The sequence below is a fragment of the Mixophyes fleayi genome, chromosome 4 (genome assembly GCF_038048845.1).
Source record: "Mixophyes fleayi isolate aMixFle1 chromosome 4, aMixFle1.hap1, whole genome shotgun sequence".
Taxonomy (NCBI): Eukaryota; Metazoa; Chordata; class Amphibia; order Anura; family Limnodynastidae; genus Mixophyes; species Mixophyes fleayi.
Genome location: NC_134405.1, coordinates 342,499,887 through 342,515,283, shown reverse-complemented (window position 1 = coordinate 342,515,283; position 15,397 = coordinate 342,499,887). Strand labels below are relative to the sequence as shown.

The 15,397-nt window shown below is 42.8% G+C and overlaps 1 protein-coding gene across 1 annotated transcript; it reads right to left on the bottom strand.

Annotated features, from left to right (window-relative positions):
- Window positions 1–4,465: 4,465 nt before the first annotated feature.
- On the bottom strand, window positions 4,466–6,630 carry LOC142150339 (E3 ubiquitin-protein ligase TRIM39-like). The gene has a single exon (XM_075205537.1). The coding sequence runs from the start codon at window positions 6,571–6,573 to the stop codon at window positions 4,966–4,968; it is 1,608 nt and encodes a 535-aa protein (XP_075061638.1). The 5' UTR covers window positions 6,574–6,630; the 3' UTR covers window positions 4,466–4,965.
- Window positions 6,631–15,397: the final 8,767 nt, after the last annotated feature.

The following is a 15,397-nucleotide window of genomic DNA, read 5'->3' as shown; positions in this document are numbered from 1 at the left end:
CAACATTTCTTATCTCTCCTTCGGAAGATCCCGCTGCCGAGTCCGGGGGACGCGGCCTTGTGAATTGCATCATTTAGCCACGCCCCCACTGCTCAGTGTTGCAGTTTGCTGCATAATACAGTAGGGAGTGGGCCAGGGTGACATGATTCACTGTGAATGATATCATTAAGCCTGCTCCCACCCATTTCACTAGGGAAGTGGCCAGGATGCAGGAGGTTGCACTGCTGTCCAGAGAGTCTGGAAGAACTCCTAGAAATTTGGGAGTTTCCTGGACATTCCGGAAGAATAGGCAACTATGTATCAGTGTGCTGGAGAGCGGCGGGCATTTTCTTGTAATACATATCTATATTCTGAAATATGTTACTTACGCTCATTGTAAAAACTAGAGAAAAATCTATGATAACTGTTTAACAAAGCCAGTCGCTGTTTATGAGAGTGACAGACAATTTCCTGTAGTATGGGAGGTACCACAGAGATTTGGGAGTTTATCTTACCTGCCCGGGAGTTCGGGAGATCTCCCAATATAGAGTAGACAACTATGATCTCAGAACCCCCGAAAAACAGAGAGGGTCTTCTCTAGCTCCCAGTGTCACAGCTTTACCATAGAGAGATGTTTTATTTCTCTTCCATACAGCCGGATATCCTGCTCAGCCGGGATCACTACTCCCAGCCTACATGTGTCACTTATCATAGGCAAACCCGGGGAGAAGCCTTCCTAGTGCCTAGTAACCCCCCTCCCAGCCTGGGGCACTTTGCAGCTTGTGTGCAGATCGTTTTTGTATGCACTGTTCACAGCCCTCTCTGCCCTGCTGTGTCCCAGCCCCTTAAAAAGCATAGTGTTGATTTCCCTTCTCATGTAGCTTTCCCCTTACTGGTAATAATGCTTACGACCATAAAATAAAGACACGGACACCGACTTAAGTTTGAATGGAAAAAATCCTTTTATTTATGTTATTATTATTATTTTTCTTTAAATTATTTTATTTAATTTTCTATTTTATTTTATTTTATTTCTATCAAAAACTATCAAAAGTTTCTATCAACAATTTGGACCTTTTTCTTTATATAGGTGGCGAAGAGCAGGGCAGCCAGCTAAAAACAACATAAACCAATCAGGTGGAAGATCGTCTCCTTTCCACCAAACCATGTTACAACCTTATCTATTGGCCGGTACTATCGACTATAAATTAACTCAATACCCTCTGGACTCAAACTGGTTAAGCCCTTTCAAGGCAAAACCTGATACTCCTTACTAGAGCATCAACGAGTCTGCTAACGACGAGGGAACCAACGCTTGAGTACCATATGTTTAACAACCATCTGACTGCCATGCTCTCCCACCGCTCACAAACCTCGTTCCTCGCGACCAGGAAGTATTGCAAATGAATATCCGGATCCAGGAAACAGGAAGCTCTCTCTTCCTCGACTGCTGGATACATTCTTTCCACGACCACTCCCACCTCATCCCAGTTGGCTGATTTCATCACAGACTTAACCCCAGGGGCGGATTGGCCATAGACCTTACAGGGAATTTTCCCGTTAGACCGATGGCCTAATGAGGCCGTCCATAGGCTGCTTTTTTTTTTTCTTTTTTTTGTCCATTAATTTTTTTTCTTTGAATCACCGGGCGCCCAGATCTCCTTAGTGATGGCAACCGGAAACTATGCTGAATTGGGGGGGGGGGGGGGGGGGGGCAAGGGAGGGAGCAACCCCAACCAGTCCGAGATGCTGACTCTGTGGTATAGTTGGTAGCTGACCCTTCCCTGGGACCAGCCACCTTCCCCCTAGTAGCTGCGAATGCAATACCTCACTCCTCTATGTGTGGCTGCAGAGGTCACATGGGACACGCACCACAATATTTGTGTGTAGGGGGCCTCTAAATGTAATATAATGTTTGTCTAGGGGGCCTCTAAATCTAAATGTAATGTAATGTGTAAATGTAATGTAATGTGTTTGTAGGGGCACTCTAAATGTAATGTAATATTTGTCTAGAGGGGCCTCTAAAAGTAATGTAATGTTTGTGTAGGGGGGCCTCTAAATGTAATGTGTGAGCCAGGGGGGCATATGGCTATATAATGTGTGGATCAGATGGCGGGGGGCATATGGCTATATAATGTGTGGATCTGATGGCGGGGGGCATATGGCTATATAATGTGTGGATCTGATGGCGGGGGGCATATGGCTATATAATGTGTGGATCAGATGGCAGGGGGGCATATGGCTATATAATGTGTGGATCTGATGGCGGGGGGGCATGTGGCTATGTAATGTGTGGATGTGATGGCAGGGGGGCATATGGCTATATAATGTGTGGATCTGATGGCGGGGGGCATATGGCTATATAATGTGTGGATCAGATGGCAGGGGGGCATATGGCTATATAATGTGTGGATCTGATGGCATTGGGGCGGGGAGGTCGGGAGGTATGTCCCACTTCACATGAAGGCAGAGCTGCATGGAACTAACAGTAGTGCACACAGCTTTGCTTGTGTATTTGTCTAAATGTGTCCAATATGATAACCCGCCTGTTTTAAGTGCCCCAGGCCCCCCCAAGAGCCTTATTCCAGCTTGGTCATACTTTAGTGGTTTCCATTCCTGCCTTCTACCTTGCACTGATCCCATTCTCAGATCACTTGAACATATGGCCAGCCCCCATTGCACTGATAATATCATTAATCCTGCCTCCTTTGCATTTAGTATATCACCAGATTTTACTGGTAGTTTGCAGCTCATGATGTCAGGGGAAGATGCATCAGTGCGTGAGGTGCTCATATGCTACTCTTGCAAACTGATCAGATATGATTGTGCCAACATGTTTCATAATAGATAAACTTATTAAACAAAGTAAAATATGTTTCTATGAAAGGAATATTGGAAGGATGTGTTGGTAGGCAATAAACAAGTTTGAACACAGAGGTATAAACCAGTCGCAGATAATGCAAAAGGATTCATGTATTTGTATAACACAGGACAGGCAGTCTTTCCCCTGCATTGCCTTAGTAATGACCCAATGTTTATTAAATCATCACATCTAGGTTTTCCTAAATGTAACTACAACCATATTCTAGTAGTTCTAAATCCTGCCTACTTTTGTGTTGGCCCCACCTACAGTTGATTTGGTCCCGTCCACACGAGGCCACTTCAAGAATTTTTCCAGGGCCACTTTAAGTTTCCAATCCGCCCCTGCTTAACCCCCTAGTGGTAAGTAACATTATCAGCTCGCAACACATGTTTTTAAACTCCTTCGGCTTAATGGCCTCTCTCATCCTTCTCTCTCACTGCCTGAATGTCTCATGTGTGCAGCAGAGGGACACAAGACACAGCCCTAGATGAAGAGGGTAAGTGTGTGAGTGTGTGAATGTGTTTGTGTGTGGGGGGGAGGGTGTTCTCATGTGCTTTCAATGTAAGTTGGGGGATTTAATGTATAAGTACAAAAGTTCCTTTGTAAACTTAGGCTTGGAGGGACTTTTAATATAAGTGTGGGGAGGGGGGGAATAAGGATTTTAATATAAGTGTGGGGGGGTATTTTATGTGATGTGAATGGGGTGTGAAATATTAATTTCATAGTAGGTTGAGAGTGGGAGCTTTTAATTTATTGATGGGGTGACAGTATATTTCATTTAATAGTGGGGTTATGGCGGACCTATTTAGGGTGGGGTGATGGAACTATGCATTTAATGCTTGGGTGGTTTGAGTGCTATTAAATTAATGTGTGGCTGAGTTTAGGGAAACGGAGAGCTATTTCCTAATAGTGAATGCTAATTATTTAATGTTTGGGGTTGTTTGGACCGAAATGGATCTTTTTATTAAAAGTGAATGACACTAATCTACTGTCCCGGTTGGTTGCTTGGAGGCCTAATTATTAAATGTGGGTGCTTTTGATTTAATGTCGAACTGCTTTGGGGGAGGGAGGCCTACTGTGTTCACTCATTGCTGGGATTTCTATATCATGTACCTGTCCTTTTTCCAAACAGGGACCCAATATTCCAGGATTCAGACAAGCATTAACTGAACTTAGGACACGATCAGCAGCAACAAGTGGTGAAAGCAGCAAGAAGAGGTAGGAGAGAGCAGGATAGTCTGCCACATGTTCTGACACACTCTGTAGGGACAGTTGGGAGGTATGTCCCAGTTTACATGGCTCTGCATGAAAAGGGAGAGCTGCGTGTACCTAACAGTAGTGCACGCAGCATTGCCCTGAATATGATAGGGATAGGAAGAGTTGGAGAGCAGCCAAGTACTGTCTAAAATTATAGCCACGCCCCCATGCATGCTGGTCACGCCCACTGTCAGTGTGGCGTGGAAACCCCTCTACAAATCCTGCGTTTGCACCTGCTTATGTGTTACAAAGATGCTGGGACTTGTAGTACCACAACAGCTACAGAGACATCGGCTGTCTAATACAATAATGCAAGATTACAGAAACATTTTGTAATATTTATTTACTATATTACTGACATATAACTGTTGAATAAACATTGGATATTAGATTTACATAAAAATATTGTTCTGAGTTTTACACCTGATGCTATGAATTATTTATATTTACCATTCCAGTAATACAAGCGTTAGATAATGTTGGACATAAAACACAGCTGCTGCATACATGGCAACTTTAATGACCAAGTGGTAAGTGCAGGGGAGACGGCGAAGCGCTGCAAGTCTAATAATTGTGGGGCCAAAATGATGTGATTCACTGCAAATTGTGTCTTAGAGGCCCCCGTCCCATCCACTTCACTAGGAAGAGGGCAGGGGGAAAGGCCTGATCTCCAGGGGTCTGGGAGAACTACCTGAAATTCAGGAGTCTCCAGGACATTCCGGGAGATAGACAAGTATGACCTGCTGGGACATTGTATGCACAAGATTATACACTTATTACTTATACCAGGATCATATTCTACATATACACAGCTGTAGCTCCACCCACTGCTCCATTCTATTGGGTAAATGTTCCACCAATCAGATTCACCTCCCTATGATGTCACCGGTCTCTAGGCAGATTTCTCCCAGCTTCTGATTCTCCCCAGATATCTTTATACCACCGTCCCATACACATAATGCAGCATGAAGGGGCTCAGTGAAGGTGGCAGTGACGGTGTGTAAGTGTCTGATCCGGTCACACAGAGAATAAAAGGACAGCTGTCCAGCCTCATAATCCAGATATATCCTCACTCTATCATAGGGAATATTGTTAGATAACCGGATACCTTTACTGTCATGTATCACTGAATACACATCACCAGTCCTATCCAAACACCAGGACTTGTTATTCCATCCAATGAGTGACTGATCTCCTCTCCTGTCTATACTGGCATTACACATCCCTACACTCCAGCTCACTGATTTACTGACATCCACTTCCCAGTAATGTCGGCCTGAGGAAAATCTCCTGGTGCTTAATACCTGCTCATAATCCTGAAATCTCTCTGGTGTTTCTGGACGATTTTGGTCTATTTGTGACCAAGATGCAGTTTTCATGTCATCTGATATATGTATATTATCACCAGCTGTGTTTACATCCATTAATATGTCTGTAGGTCCCTGCACATAGACCCATACATTTATACCTGTTATTATATCATATAATGTGTGTAATTTCCCTGAGATGAGACCCACATCCAGATCTCCTACACCATGGACCTGGTCATCATGTCTCTCTCTGTCCTCAGTACCACACAAGTCACCTGTGTCTGGTGTCTGTAAGACAGTCACTGGATCAGACATGTTACACAGCTCCTCAATGTGACGCATCTTCCTGGACAGCTCGTCCTTCTTTATTTGCAGCTGCTGGATCAGATCAGAGACTGAGAGTGAAACGCTTTCTTCCTGCCTGGAGATCTCATTTAGGACTCTCTTCTCTAGGTCATCCAGCTGTCTCCTGATGTCTCTAAACAGGGCAGTGACTGTCTCTGTTACACCAGCTGGTTTTTCCTGATCTTCTCTCCTGCGCTCCTGCAGACTTTGGACTCTTTTCTCAGTCGCCTCTCTCTTTGTGGTCAGTTTCTGCAGAACATTTCTCAGTTTCTCTTTCTTCTTGTCAGAGGCTTCATCCAGTGACTCCATCTTATGTCCTCTGTGTTCCCCAATCAGACAGCAGGACAGACAGATACAGGCAGCGTCCTCAGTGCAGTAATATTTCAACATCTCGTCATGGATGGAACATTTTGTCTTCTCCAAGGAAATTGTGGGATCAATTAAGACATGTTCTGCTGACTTGTTGTGTGTCTTACAATGTATATCACAGAGAGAAGCTTCACACTTGATGCAGGTTCTGAGGGCAGGTACTGGAAAGAGAACACAATAACTGCAGAATATCTGAGTTTCCTCCTCTGAAATAGAACGGACATGTTCTGCTATGTTGCACAGCTTCCTTTTTTTCTCCAGGACAGGATGGTCCTGAAGCTCTGCTCTGCATTCAGGACAGGTATAAACTCCAGACCCCTCCTGTGTATCCAGCACACGATCAATACAGACCCGGCAGAAGATATGTCCACATCTCAGTCTTACAGGATCTCTATAAATGTTCAGGCAGATGAAACAGTCCAGCTCCTGTCTCAGATAAGCAGACTCCATCGCTGACAGCAGAAGAGAGAAATGAAAGTTACAGACTCTGACACTCAGACACCAGTGTGTGCATTGCACAATTCCCACAGCGGGGGAGGCTGAGCTTATCAGAGTAGAACTTTATTAGTTTATATCTGACAGCAGAAAAGAGAAATAAAAGTGAATCTCTGACACTCAGACACCAGTGAGTGTGTTTCACATTCTCCACACAGGGAGAGTGAGCTTGTCACTCACATTATATTTATAGGCTCAGTTAAACTAAGGGACACAGCTAATACATGAACGGACAATATGCAGAAAAATTGTCTTATTTTGGAAACAGTAAAGGTTATTTAATAAGCTGAACATTTTTGATTTTCCACATTTTTCAGGGCCTTAATAAAATATAGTTAGTTTGGACCTTATTTATCAAAAATATCTCACAGTGACAGCTGAGCGTCATCCTACTTTACTGGCGATAATGGCTAAGAGCGATTATAATTACTGATCGCTTTGCCGGACCAGTCTCCATCATTTATGCATGAGTGATGGGACTTGTCAGCCCACATGTGTGATATGAAACTACGACCCCAGATTTCAGCATTAATTCACTATTAAAGAAAAAATAAATGTTAAATAAACACACAAACACATTTGCAGCACTACATATAAAGTATTACTTATATTTGTTCTAAAATATATATATAGTTTTTAATGTTCCTTAAATTATTAAACTTTATGTAATTTTCTTTTAATGCATAGAGAAACATTACCTAAATAGAAGTTCACTGAAAAATATTTTATTCCAAGAAATGGCGCAGGCAGAACAGGCATCGCGGCGGTACCAGCAACACCGCAACATTTGGGGGAGGATACTATTGCCGGCAATATTTAGCTGCGGTGGGGGTATCGCTGGAATTAACCACATTTGTATAAAGAACGTTACCAGGAAAAATCCACGTTTTCACCAGCAGAAGGTCCACTCACCATTTGATAAATAGGCCCCTTAGTTTGGTTCAATATCTTATAATTAATAATAAAAATGACTTCTGCTCAGGAACCACTGCACATTATACTGGGGTGGTGACGTTGGCGCTCCAGAGGTCTGAATCTTGGTATTACCCTGTCCCCACAGCCCAGCGGGGACGGGAAGAGCTCCAGTCCTCTGTGCATGGGGCTGATAGGGTCTGTGTGGCGGGGGGCAGCAGCCCTGTGATAACCACCCTGGGACTGGATTCTCCATAGGATGGGGGTCCCCACGCTCCTGGTAAATGCATCAAGGTCAGATTTTTTCAGCGATTTAAAATCACAGCAAATCACAAGAGATAACCGACGATTTTATTCCTCAAGTCGCTATATGTATTAAATAGAGATTTTTTTGTCTGAACTTCAAAATAGCTGTTCATCTCTCGCGATTTGTGGAGCATTAAATTCGCCCGTGTTAAGGTGAAAATAGTCATTTGCAAACAAATTGTCATTTGTGATTGGTTGAATGTTTTAAATAAAATTGGTGAGTATATGGGGACTTATTATTTTTAATAAATAGATGTGGTACTAAAGAGGGTGTTTAGTTTATTTATTGGGGTTTTATTATTTTTATTAAAGCTATGTGGTTTTTATGAGGGTGTTGTGGATTATTTAGCTTTTTTTGTGGAACTACAGGTCACAGCAAGGCATGGGTGTCAGGGCATGTTGGCACTTGTGGTTCTCCAGGTACCAGCATGCCCTGGCTGCCATGGGTATACTGATGCTTGTAGTTGTACAAGCATCAGCATGCCCAGACAGTTTAGGGCAACCCGGCCTGGCTGGGAATTGTAGTTCTACAAACAAAAATGGCATTTGTTTTTGTTTTTTTACATTAATTCTCCGTTATTACCCTAAACCCACCGCCCAGGGGTGTAGGAAGAGCCCTAGTGCTTTCAGCACTGGGATGGATGTTCCTAGAGGGGGGGCCCGCACGTTATATTTAGCAGACCCCACTCCCTAGGGAATCCAGCCCAGCGATGAACAGCCAGGGGTTGGTTTGTCATTATGGCAGGGGGACCCCCTGCAGCGTATCCCCTATAGTGCCACCCACCTCGGTTGGCTTGCCTAGTGCTGGTTGCATGAAATTCGTAAGAGATCCCACGCAATTTTTTTCCAGATTTTCACGCAACCAGCGGTAGGCTGGCAGCATTAGGGTTAATAGTGCTCGGACGGGGGGGACCCCACATAGTTTTTTTTTTTTTAAAACATTCATCTATTTTTAAACATTAGACAGCTGCTGGGACCTGCGGCTGTATAGGCAGCCAGTGGAACAGTGATGTGTTTGGCAATCTCGTCTATAGAAAGCAGCTTGTTGTATCTGACAATTTTGAATTTAAACTCGGGCGAGTTTGTAAAATCGCAGCTTCGTACATTAGGAGATTTGTACAGCTAGAGTGGGAAAAATTGGGACTGATTTGCAGTGATTGTTAAACCAGCAATTTTGAAAAAAAGTCGTCTCCGGCAATTTTACATCAAATCACCGGTTAATACATCGGTGAGTTTAAACTCGACAGCGATAATTGCTGGATTTTCAAAATCGCTGCTTGATACATTTACCCCCTGGTCTCCGTGTTATGGTGTAAACAAGCCCATGCTGTCAGTCACTGATAAGGATTTGGGGACATTATGTATTTATTATAAAATAACACAGTACACAGTGTCCCCACCAGCCATGTCACCCATGACACACATAGGAGGGCTGGTGGGCACTGTCATGGTGCCACCAGTAATAACAAGGTACTGTATGACATGATGACGGTACATAGGACACCCAGTCAGGGGATTGGTAAATGGCCCTGGAAATAACTTCTGGAAGTGGCCTCATGTGGGCGGGACCAAATCACCTGTAAGAGGGGCCAACACTAAAGTAGGCGGGATTAGCAGTTATCCGGAGCCACAATCAGTGGTAAGCGAGGCTAATACAACATGCAATAGTAGGCGGAGTCATATCAACGCCAGGCAGATCTAATGCACAAATAAAAGGCTATAAAGTATTGTGCTCTATACAAAGTATTTAATGAATGTAAAGAACTAAACACTGGGCTGTGACCACATTTTGTAAACAAAAAGACATTTGATCCTCTGCACTCACCAAATACATTATTAATGCTATTCTAGCTACATCAAACTGTACAGGGAATGTTAGTTCTACATATTGCAATATATGGTGAGCTGACCAACTCACGCCAGTCTCGGGGGCGTATTTAGGGAGGGGGGGTTCTGTTGCCAGAAACCCCTCTTATGCTTTAATAATGCTGAAAAATTTGTTCAATAGGCAGCATCACTGCACATATCCGGGAATTACCCAGAATAAAGAGCCTGCACTCTGCTCTGCTCCTCCCATTCACAGCAATAATAGCGCTATAATGTGAAACTACCGGGACTGGGAGGAGCAAGGCAGAGAGTGGAGGCTTCTCATTGGTTGTCGTTCACACATGTACCCAGCAATGCCTGCCTATTGGAAAGAAACATAAATAATACAGTGATTGGCTAACAATTAGCCAATCATCTTACAGTCACTGCTGCTTCTTCACACTCCCCCTCTGAGAGATCCTCCCCGTCTCTTGCACAGTGTGAGGGGGGATAGAAAGCTGAATCCCACCCTCCTACCCCAGCATGTTACCCCTACACCTGCCAGGACAGCAGCTGCACCTATAGTACAGGACTGAATATTACAGACGCTGCAGGGTGAGTATTAATTGTTTAGATTAATTGTTACGGTTAATATTAAATGGGATGATTATCTATCATTGGAGAGTTTAACATTCATTTTGACCTATTTAAATTTATTTAATTGGATTAATATTTAGTTGTTATTGTTAGAAATAATATATTCATTTTGAGTGGTTTAAATTCATGTCGGTTGGGTTAAAATGAATACTGGGTTTACATTGGGATTGTTCAGTCATTATTAAGGGTTTTATATTAATTACGAAGGTTTTATATTTATGGGATGGGTTAAAATTGAATCTGGGTGAATTACTAGTATCTGCAGACAGAGTGACAGTTGTTTTTTTTTTTAATTATTATTATTATTTAAAAACAATATGTTGGAAATAGCTACAAAGAACAATAAAGCTACTAGAGACATAAGTGTCTATTTATCAATGTGCGGTGATGAGGCAGATTTTCTGTTGCCACTTAACGCAGAGATAGAAAATCACTTATCACTACAATTTATCAATAAAATATTGCGAGTGATACTCAGCAGCCTCTGCAGTACTGTCCCAGAGCGTAAGAGCCAGTCCAAGGGGTAAATGTATGAAGCTCCGGGTTCTTCAACACCCGCGAGTTTGGCGTCTTCAGCGCTTAAATTTAAAGCGGCGCTGCCTTGTAAAGGGAAACTTCCCTTTATATACTGAGTTATTGAGGGATGGATCACTGTATTCTGTGCGTATTGAACACAAATCCCTTCTGCACATGCTCACGACAGGGACTATTGGTCACCAGCGAATGCAGATCCTCAGCGCCAGCAAACGCAACAGGCACTTACTACAGGCTACAATTTTGCGGTGTGAACATGGAGGTAAAGGGGTGTGGTGCTGTAGTCAATTCACAATGAGGGCGTTCCTGTGCAGCGACGTCCAAGTCAGGGTCGGGCGAACCTAAGTAACAGCGTGGTTCTCAGCGTATAGTACGCACCTGCTCGGGGTCTGGTTTATTTCCCCACGGACAACAGTACAGCGGCTCAGTGGTCACCGTGACGCATGCTCCCCAATCTCCTGCATACTCTCTGCTAATTAAACACTGCAATAATAAGTCTGATTAGAGCATGCGCTGTATGCTGCCATTCCTTATGCATCAGATATTATCTGCGTTCTGTCCTGTACAATTATACGAGAACTACAAGCAATTAACAAGGATTGTTTGGTCTATAAATTTTTAAATGTGGCTGTTTATTAGAACCATAACTTGTATTTGTTTTATTACTGTTTTGCTTTTCTGATACATACATATACTTTGTTTCATATTATGGCCTAGTCAGGTGGCACAATGCAGAATTGTGTTTCCTGTTTTATTTGTTAATAATATATATATTTTTTATTTTACAGCCCCATTATCAGTCTTGCAAACCCACTTGTAGGTGTAAGTATATTGTAAATCTTTCATTTGCAAATAGTCATGAAAGTCATGGAGTAATGTATTTTTTTAATCCCTACATCCTTCTCTCTCAAATATAGTGTCTTAGAAATGGGGGAGGCACAGGCGGCAGCACACGAGGGCAACAGCCATTAACCCCTCCAAAACCAGCATCCAGTCCATCGTCGCCGGCCCGGGGAGCGTGTCTTCAGGCCATGTGTCAGTCTCTTTGGGATGTCTGATACTGAGGTGGTCCGTCGTTATCGGCTCCCACCTCGTGTCATCCAGGACACCTGCGCATTGTGCAGAGTGACCTGGAGCCAATGCGCCACATCCCGACAACAGTACTGCCATTGATCACACTGTTGGCGGTATTGCACGTTTGCACAACAGGGTCATTCCAGACCACTGTGGGAGTCACAGCAGGGATGTCCCAGAAGTCCTTCAGTCGTGTGCTGAAGGTTGTTCTGCGGAGGTTCCTGTCACGGTTCAGGCAATTCATCCATCTGCCACTTGATGAGAAGTCCCTTGTGCCCATAAAGCGGCAGTGTGCAACCATAATCAGCTTTCCACATGTCATAGGGGCAGTAGATGGGACACATGTAGCCCTGGTCCCATCGGGTGGGAATGCTGTGATTTATTTAAATGGGAAGCATTTCCACTCGATAAATGTCCAGGCTGTATGTGACCCGTCTCTCCAGATTCGACCTGGTAGCTGTGTGGCCAGGGAGTACACATGACTTCTTTGCCTTCCGGCAATCAGGGACGTGGCAACGATTGCAACAGAGGCAAGGGGGTGCAAGGTCACATGGTGACGTGTGGCTATTAGGTGCTAAATTATTTATTTTTTTAGCCTAAAATACGTCATCTGCAGTGCACCCAGAAAGTATTCACAGCACTTCAATATTTCCACATTTTGTTATGTACCAGCCTTATTCCAAAATGGAATAAATTGATTTTTTCCCTCAAAATTCTACACACAATACCCCATAATGACAATGTGAATTTTTTTTATTACACATTAACTACCCGTCAAGCATCAACAATTCAACAAATGCTAAATACAACGTTTTAATATGAAACTCAACATTTGAACCAAACTTTCTGTAAGTTATCCTTTATAACCTAAAAGCTTAAGTGGAATAAATTAAAAGTAATTAAGCGGATGAGTAAATGTCAAAACCAATCTACAGTAACTGGTACATTCTCTAATTCATGTTAGATTGGTCCATCATCCGCCTGGTGTATGTTGGGTTGTTTGGTTTTCAGTTTACATGAATGAAGATATTTCAGGTGAGAATTAAATACCTGTAAAACAGGTTTTATGAAACATCTGGTAAGAGAAGTTTTCTTTTATCATTTATGACGCTGGCTGCGGGCAGTGCAGGGTGATCAGGGTGATATGAGGAAGCTTTGTCTCTTGATACTATTACAGATATAACCAATGTGTCACAGAGGACTTTGTAATACAATGTTACTGATGATTGTATCTGTATCCAGTCGTGGTCTTTTTCAACAGACATTAGAGGAAAGGCTTCCAATGCTCAGCACTGAGGGTAATCTGCAACCTGTCCTTGATACATCTGAGTGTGGAAAAATTTGTTTCACATGTGACTTGTGTTGTGAGTGTTAGGAGGTGTTTGTATCCTAGGCCTATGCTTGTGTATGTCCCAGTGAACAAGTTGAAGTGTGATATAAACACACACTGCACAGTGTTACACAGTTTGTACACAGACTTCTTTTCATCAAAAGCCAGTTCACAATTTTCCTTCCTTATAATATAGGAATTCCCCTCTAGGCCGTTCAGTATATATTCCTCAGGAAGTGATCTTTTCAGCCTGTCCCAGTTATTTGCTAAACTCCTCAGCTCTGATTGTGACTGGTCTTTATTTGTACATCAACCTTCACAAACCTTCACTCAGCTTTTGCAGTGCATTACGAGGGAATACGCTCTTTCCTTACCCAACATGCTACCAAAACTCTTATCCATTCTCTCATCATCTCCCGTCTTGGCTACTGCAACCTCCTGCTATCTGGCGTCTCTGACACCCATATATCCACACTTCAATCCATCCTAAATGCTGCTGCAAGACTGATCTTCCTCTCTCACCGCTCCACATCTGCTGCACCACTCTGCAAATCCCTACACTGGCTCCCTGTGTCCTCCAGAATCCAATTCTAATTACTCATATCAAAATACTCTCCCTCCCCCCCTCTGTCCCTCTGACCTGCGTCTTGTTTAGTCTCTGGTAACCACCTCTCACTCCCGCCTACAAGACTTCTCCTATACTGCTCCCCACTTATGAAATTCCCTACAAGGCCCAATCTGACTTTCCCACAGCCTTCAAATCTTTAGACGCTCCCTGAAAACCCATTTGTTTTTTAGAGCTTCCTTTATCCCTGATGATACTACAAACACTAATGCACCCTCACAGCTGTCCCAATCTCCACTCTGAGCCACACTCGCTCCTCTTGTTTTAGCTGTGCCCTCTTCCATTTCGAATGTATTGAGACAATACCCTTTGTTTTCATGTCTGCATCTATTGTGTCTACCTTGTGTGTCCCTTTTTTATGTATGCCCTGTTTCCCTACTGTACGGCACTGCAGAGCACTGTGGCACCTTAGAAATCTACGATAATAAAATTAATATTAAAGAAAAAACATTAAAAATTTCAGAAGTTGCTTTCTGTACATTGCCATATGTAAAAAACAAACAAAACATTTACAAATAGAACTGTTTACATGAACAAAATATCATCCTTTAGTTATGTCCGTCAGTCATTGATTATACATGTGCACGGTGAGTCCCTTACCGTTGCCAGTTTGGTACCATGGATCTCCCAGGTTGGTATAAAACCTTCTAGAGGACATTGGCGGATCCAGGGGGGGGGGCAGCCTTAGAACACAGAAAGGGGGCGGGGCCTAAATCGCCCCCCCTAAAATCGCCCCGGGTAGGGCAAATGTCTGGGTCCGCCCCTGCTAGAGGAGTTGGCGCGGCCTCCAGGTAAGTTCTTCTTCCCATGGTTTTATTTCTATAGAAAAAAATGTGGTTACTGTTATAATTAAGAGGTATTAAACCACTGTTGTTACTGTCAGTGTTACTTTGTTACCAACCTCTTAGTCTGATTTACTTATATATAAATATCCAAACTAGTTTCATCATTATTATGAGATGTTCCTTCCTGCAGTACAGATGGGGGAGCAGGACGTATACGGATCTCAGTGGATTTCATATAATATGGACTTTAATGATTTATCCTCAAGTAGTCACCAATATACCTGCAACATATCTACATTTGTATTAAACACTGTTATCTGCTCAGAGAATAGAAGGGATAAAACAAGGAAAATGCCTCAAGGATCTTTGTTACTGGTGGATTATAATATAAATATAACCAATAAACATTTATTGTCATCTTACAACCAGATTTAAACACATAAAGTGAAACGTGTAGATATGAATCATACTTTGATTGATCCATTTACTGTAGAAAAGGCTCTTTCTTTTGAGAACCAGCCTCATGTACAAGTGTTATATTCATATCCATGTTTTATTTCAGTGAGGTCGGGGCAGGAACTGATGTGAATGATTTAACCTTCTGTGTACAGTGTTATGTAATATGTAGGTGCTGTATAAATAACTAAACATAAATTAAACAAATACCGGTGTATTACAATGTAATCCTGCAGTCTGTGTATAACATGTGTCTGTTGTTCTATTAATGACAATGGTATAATAACATGTGAT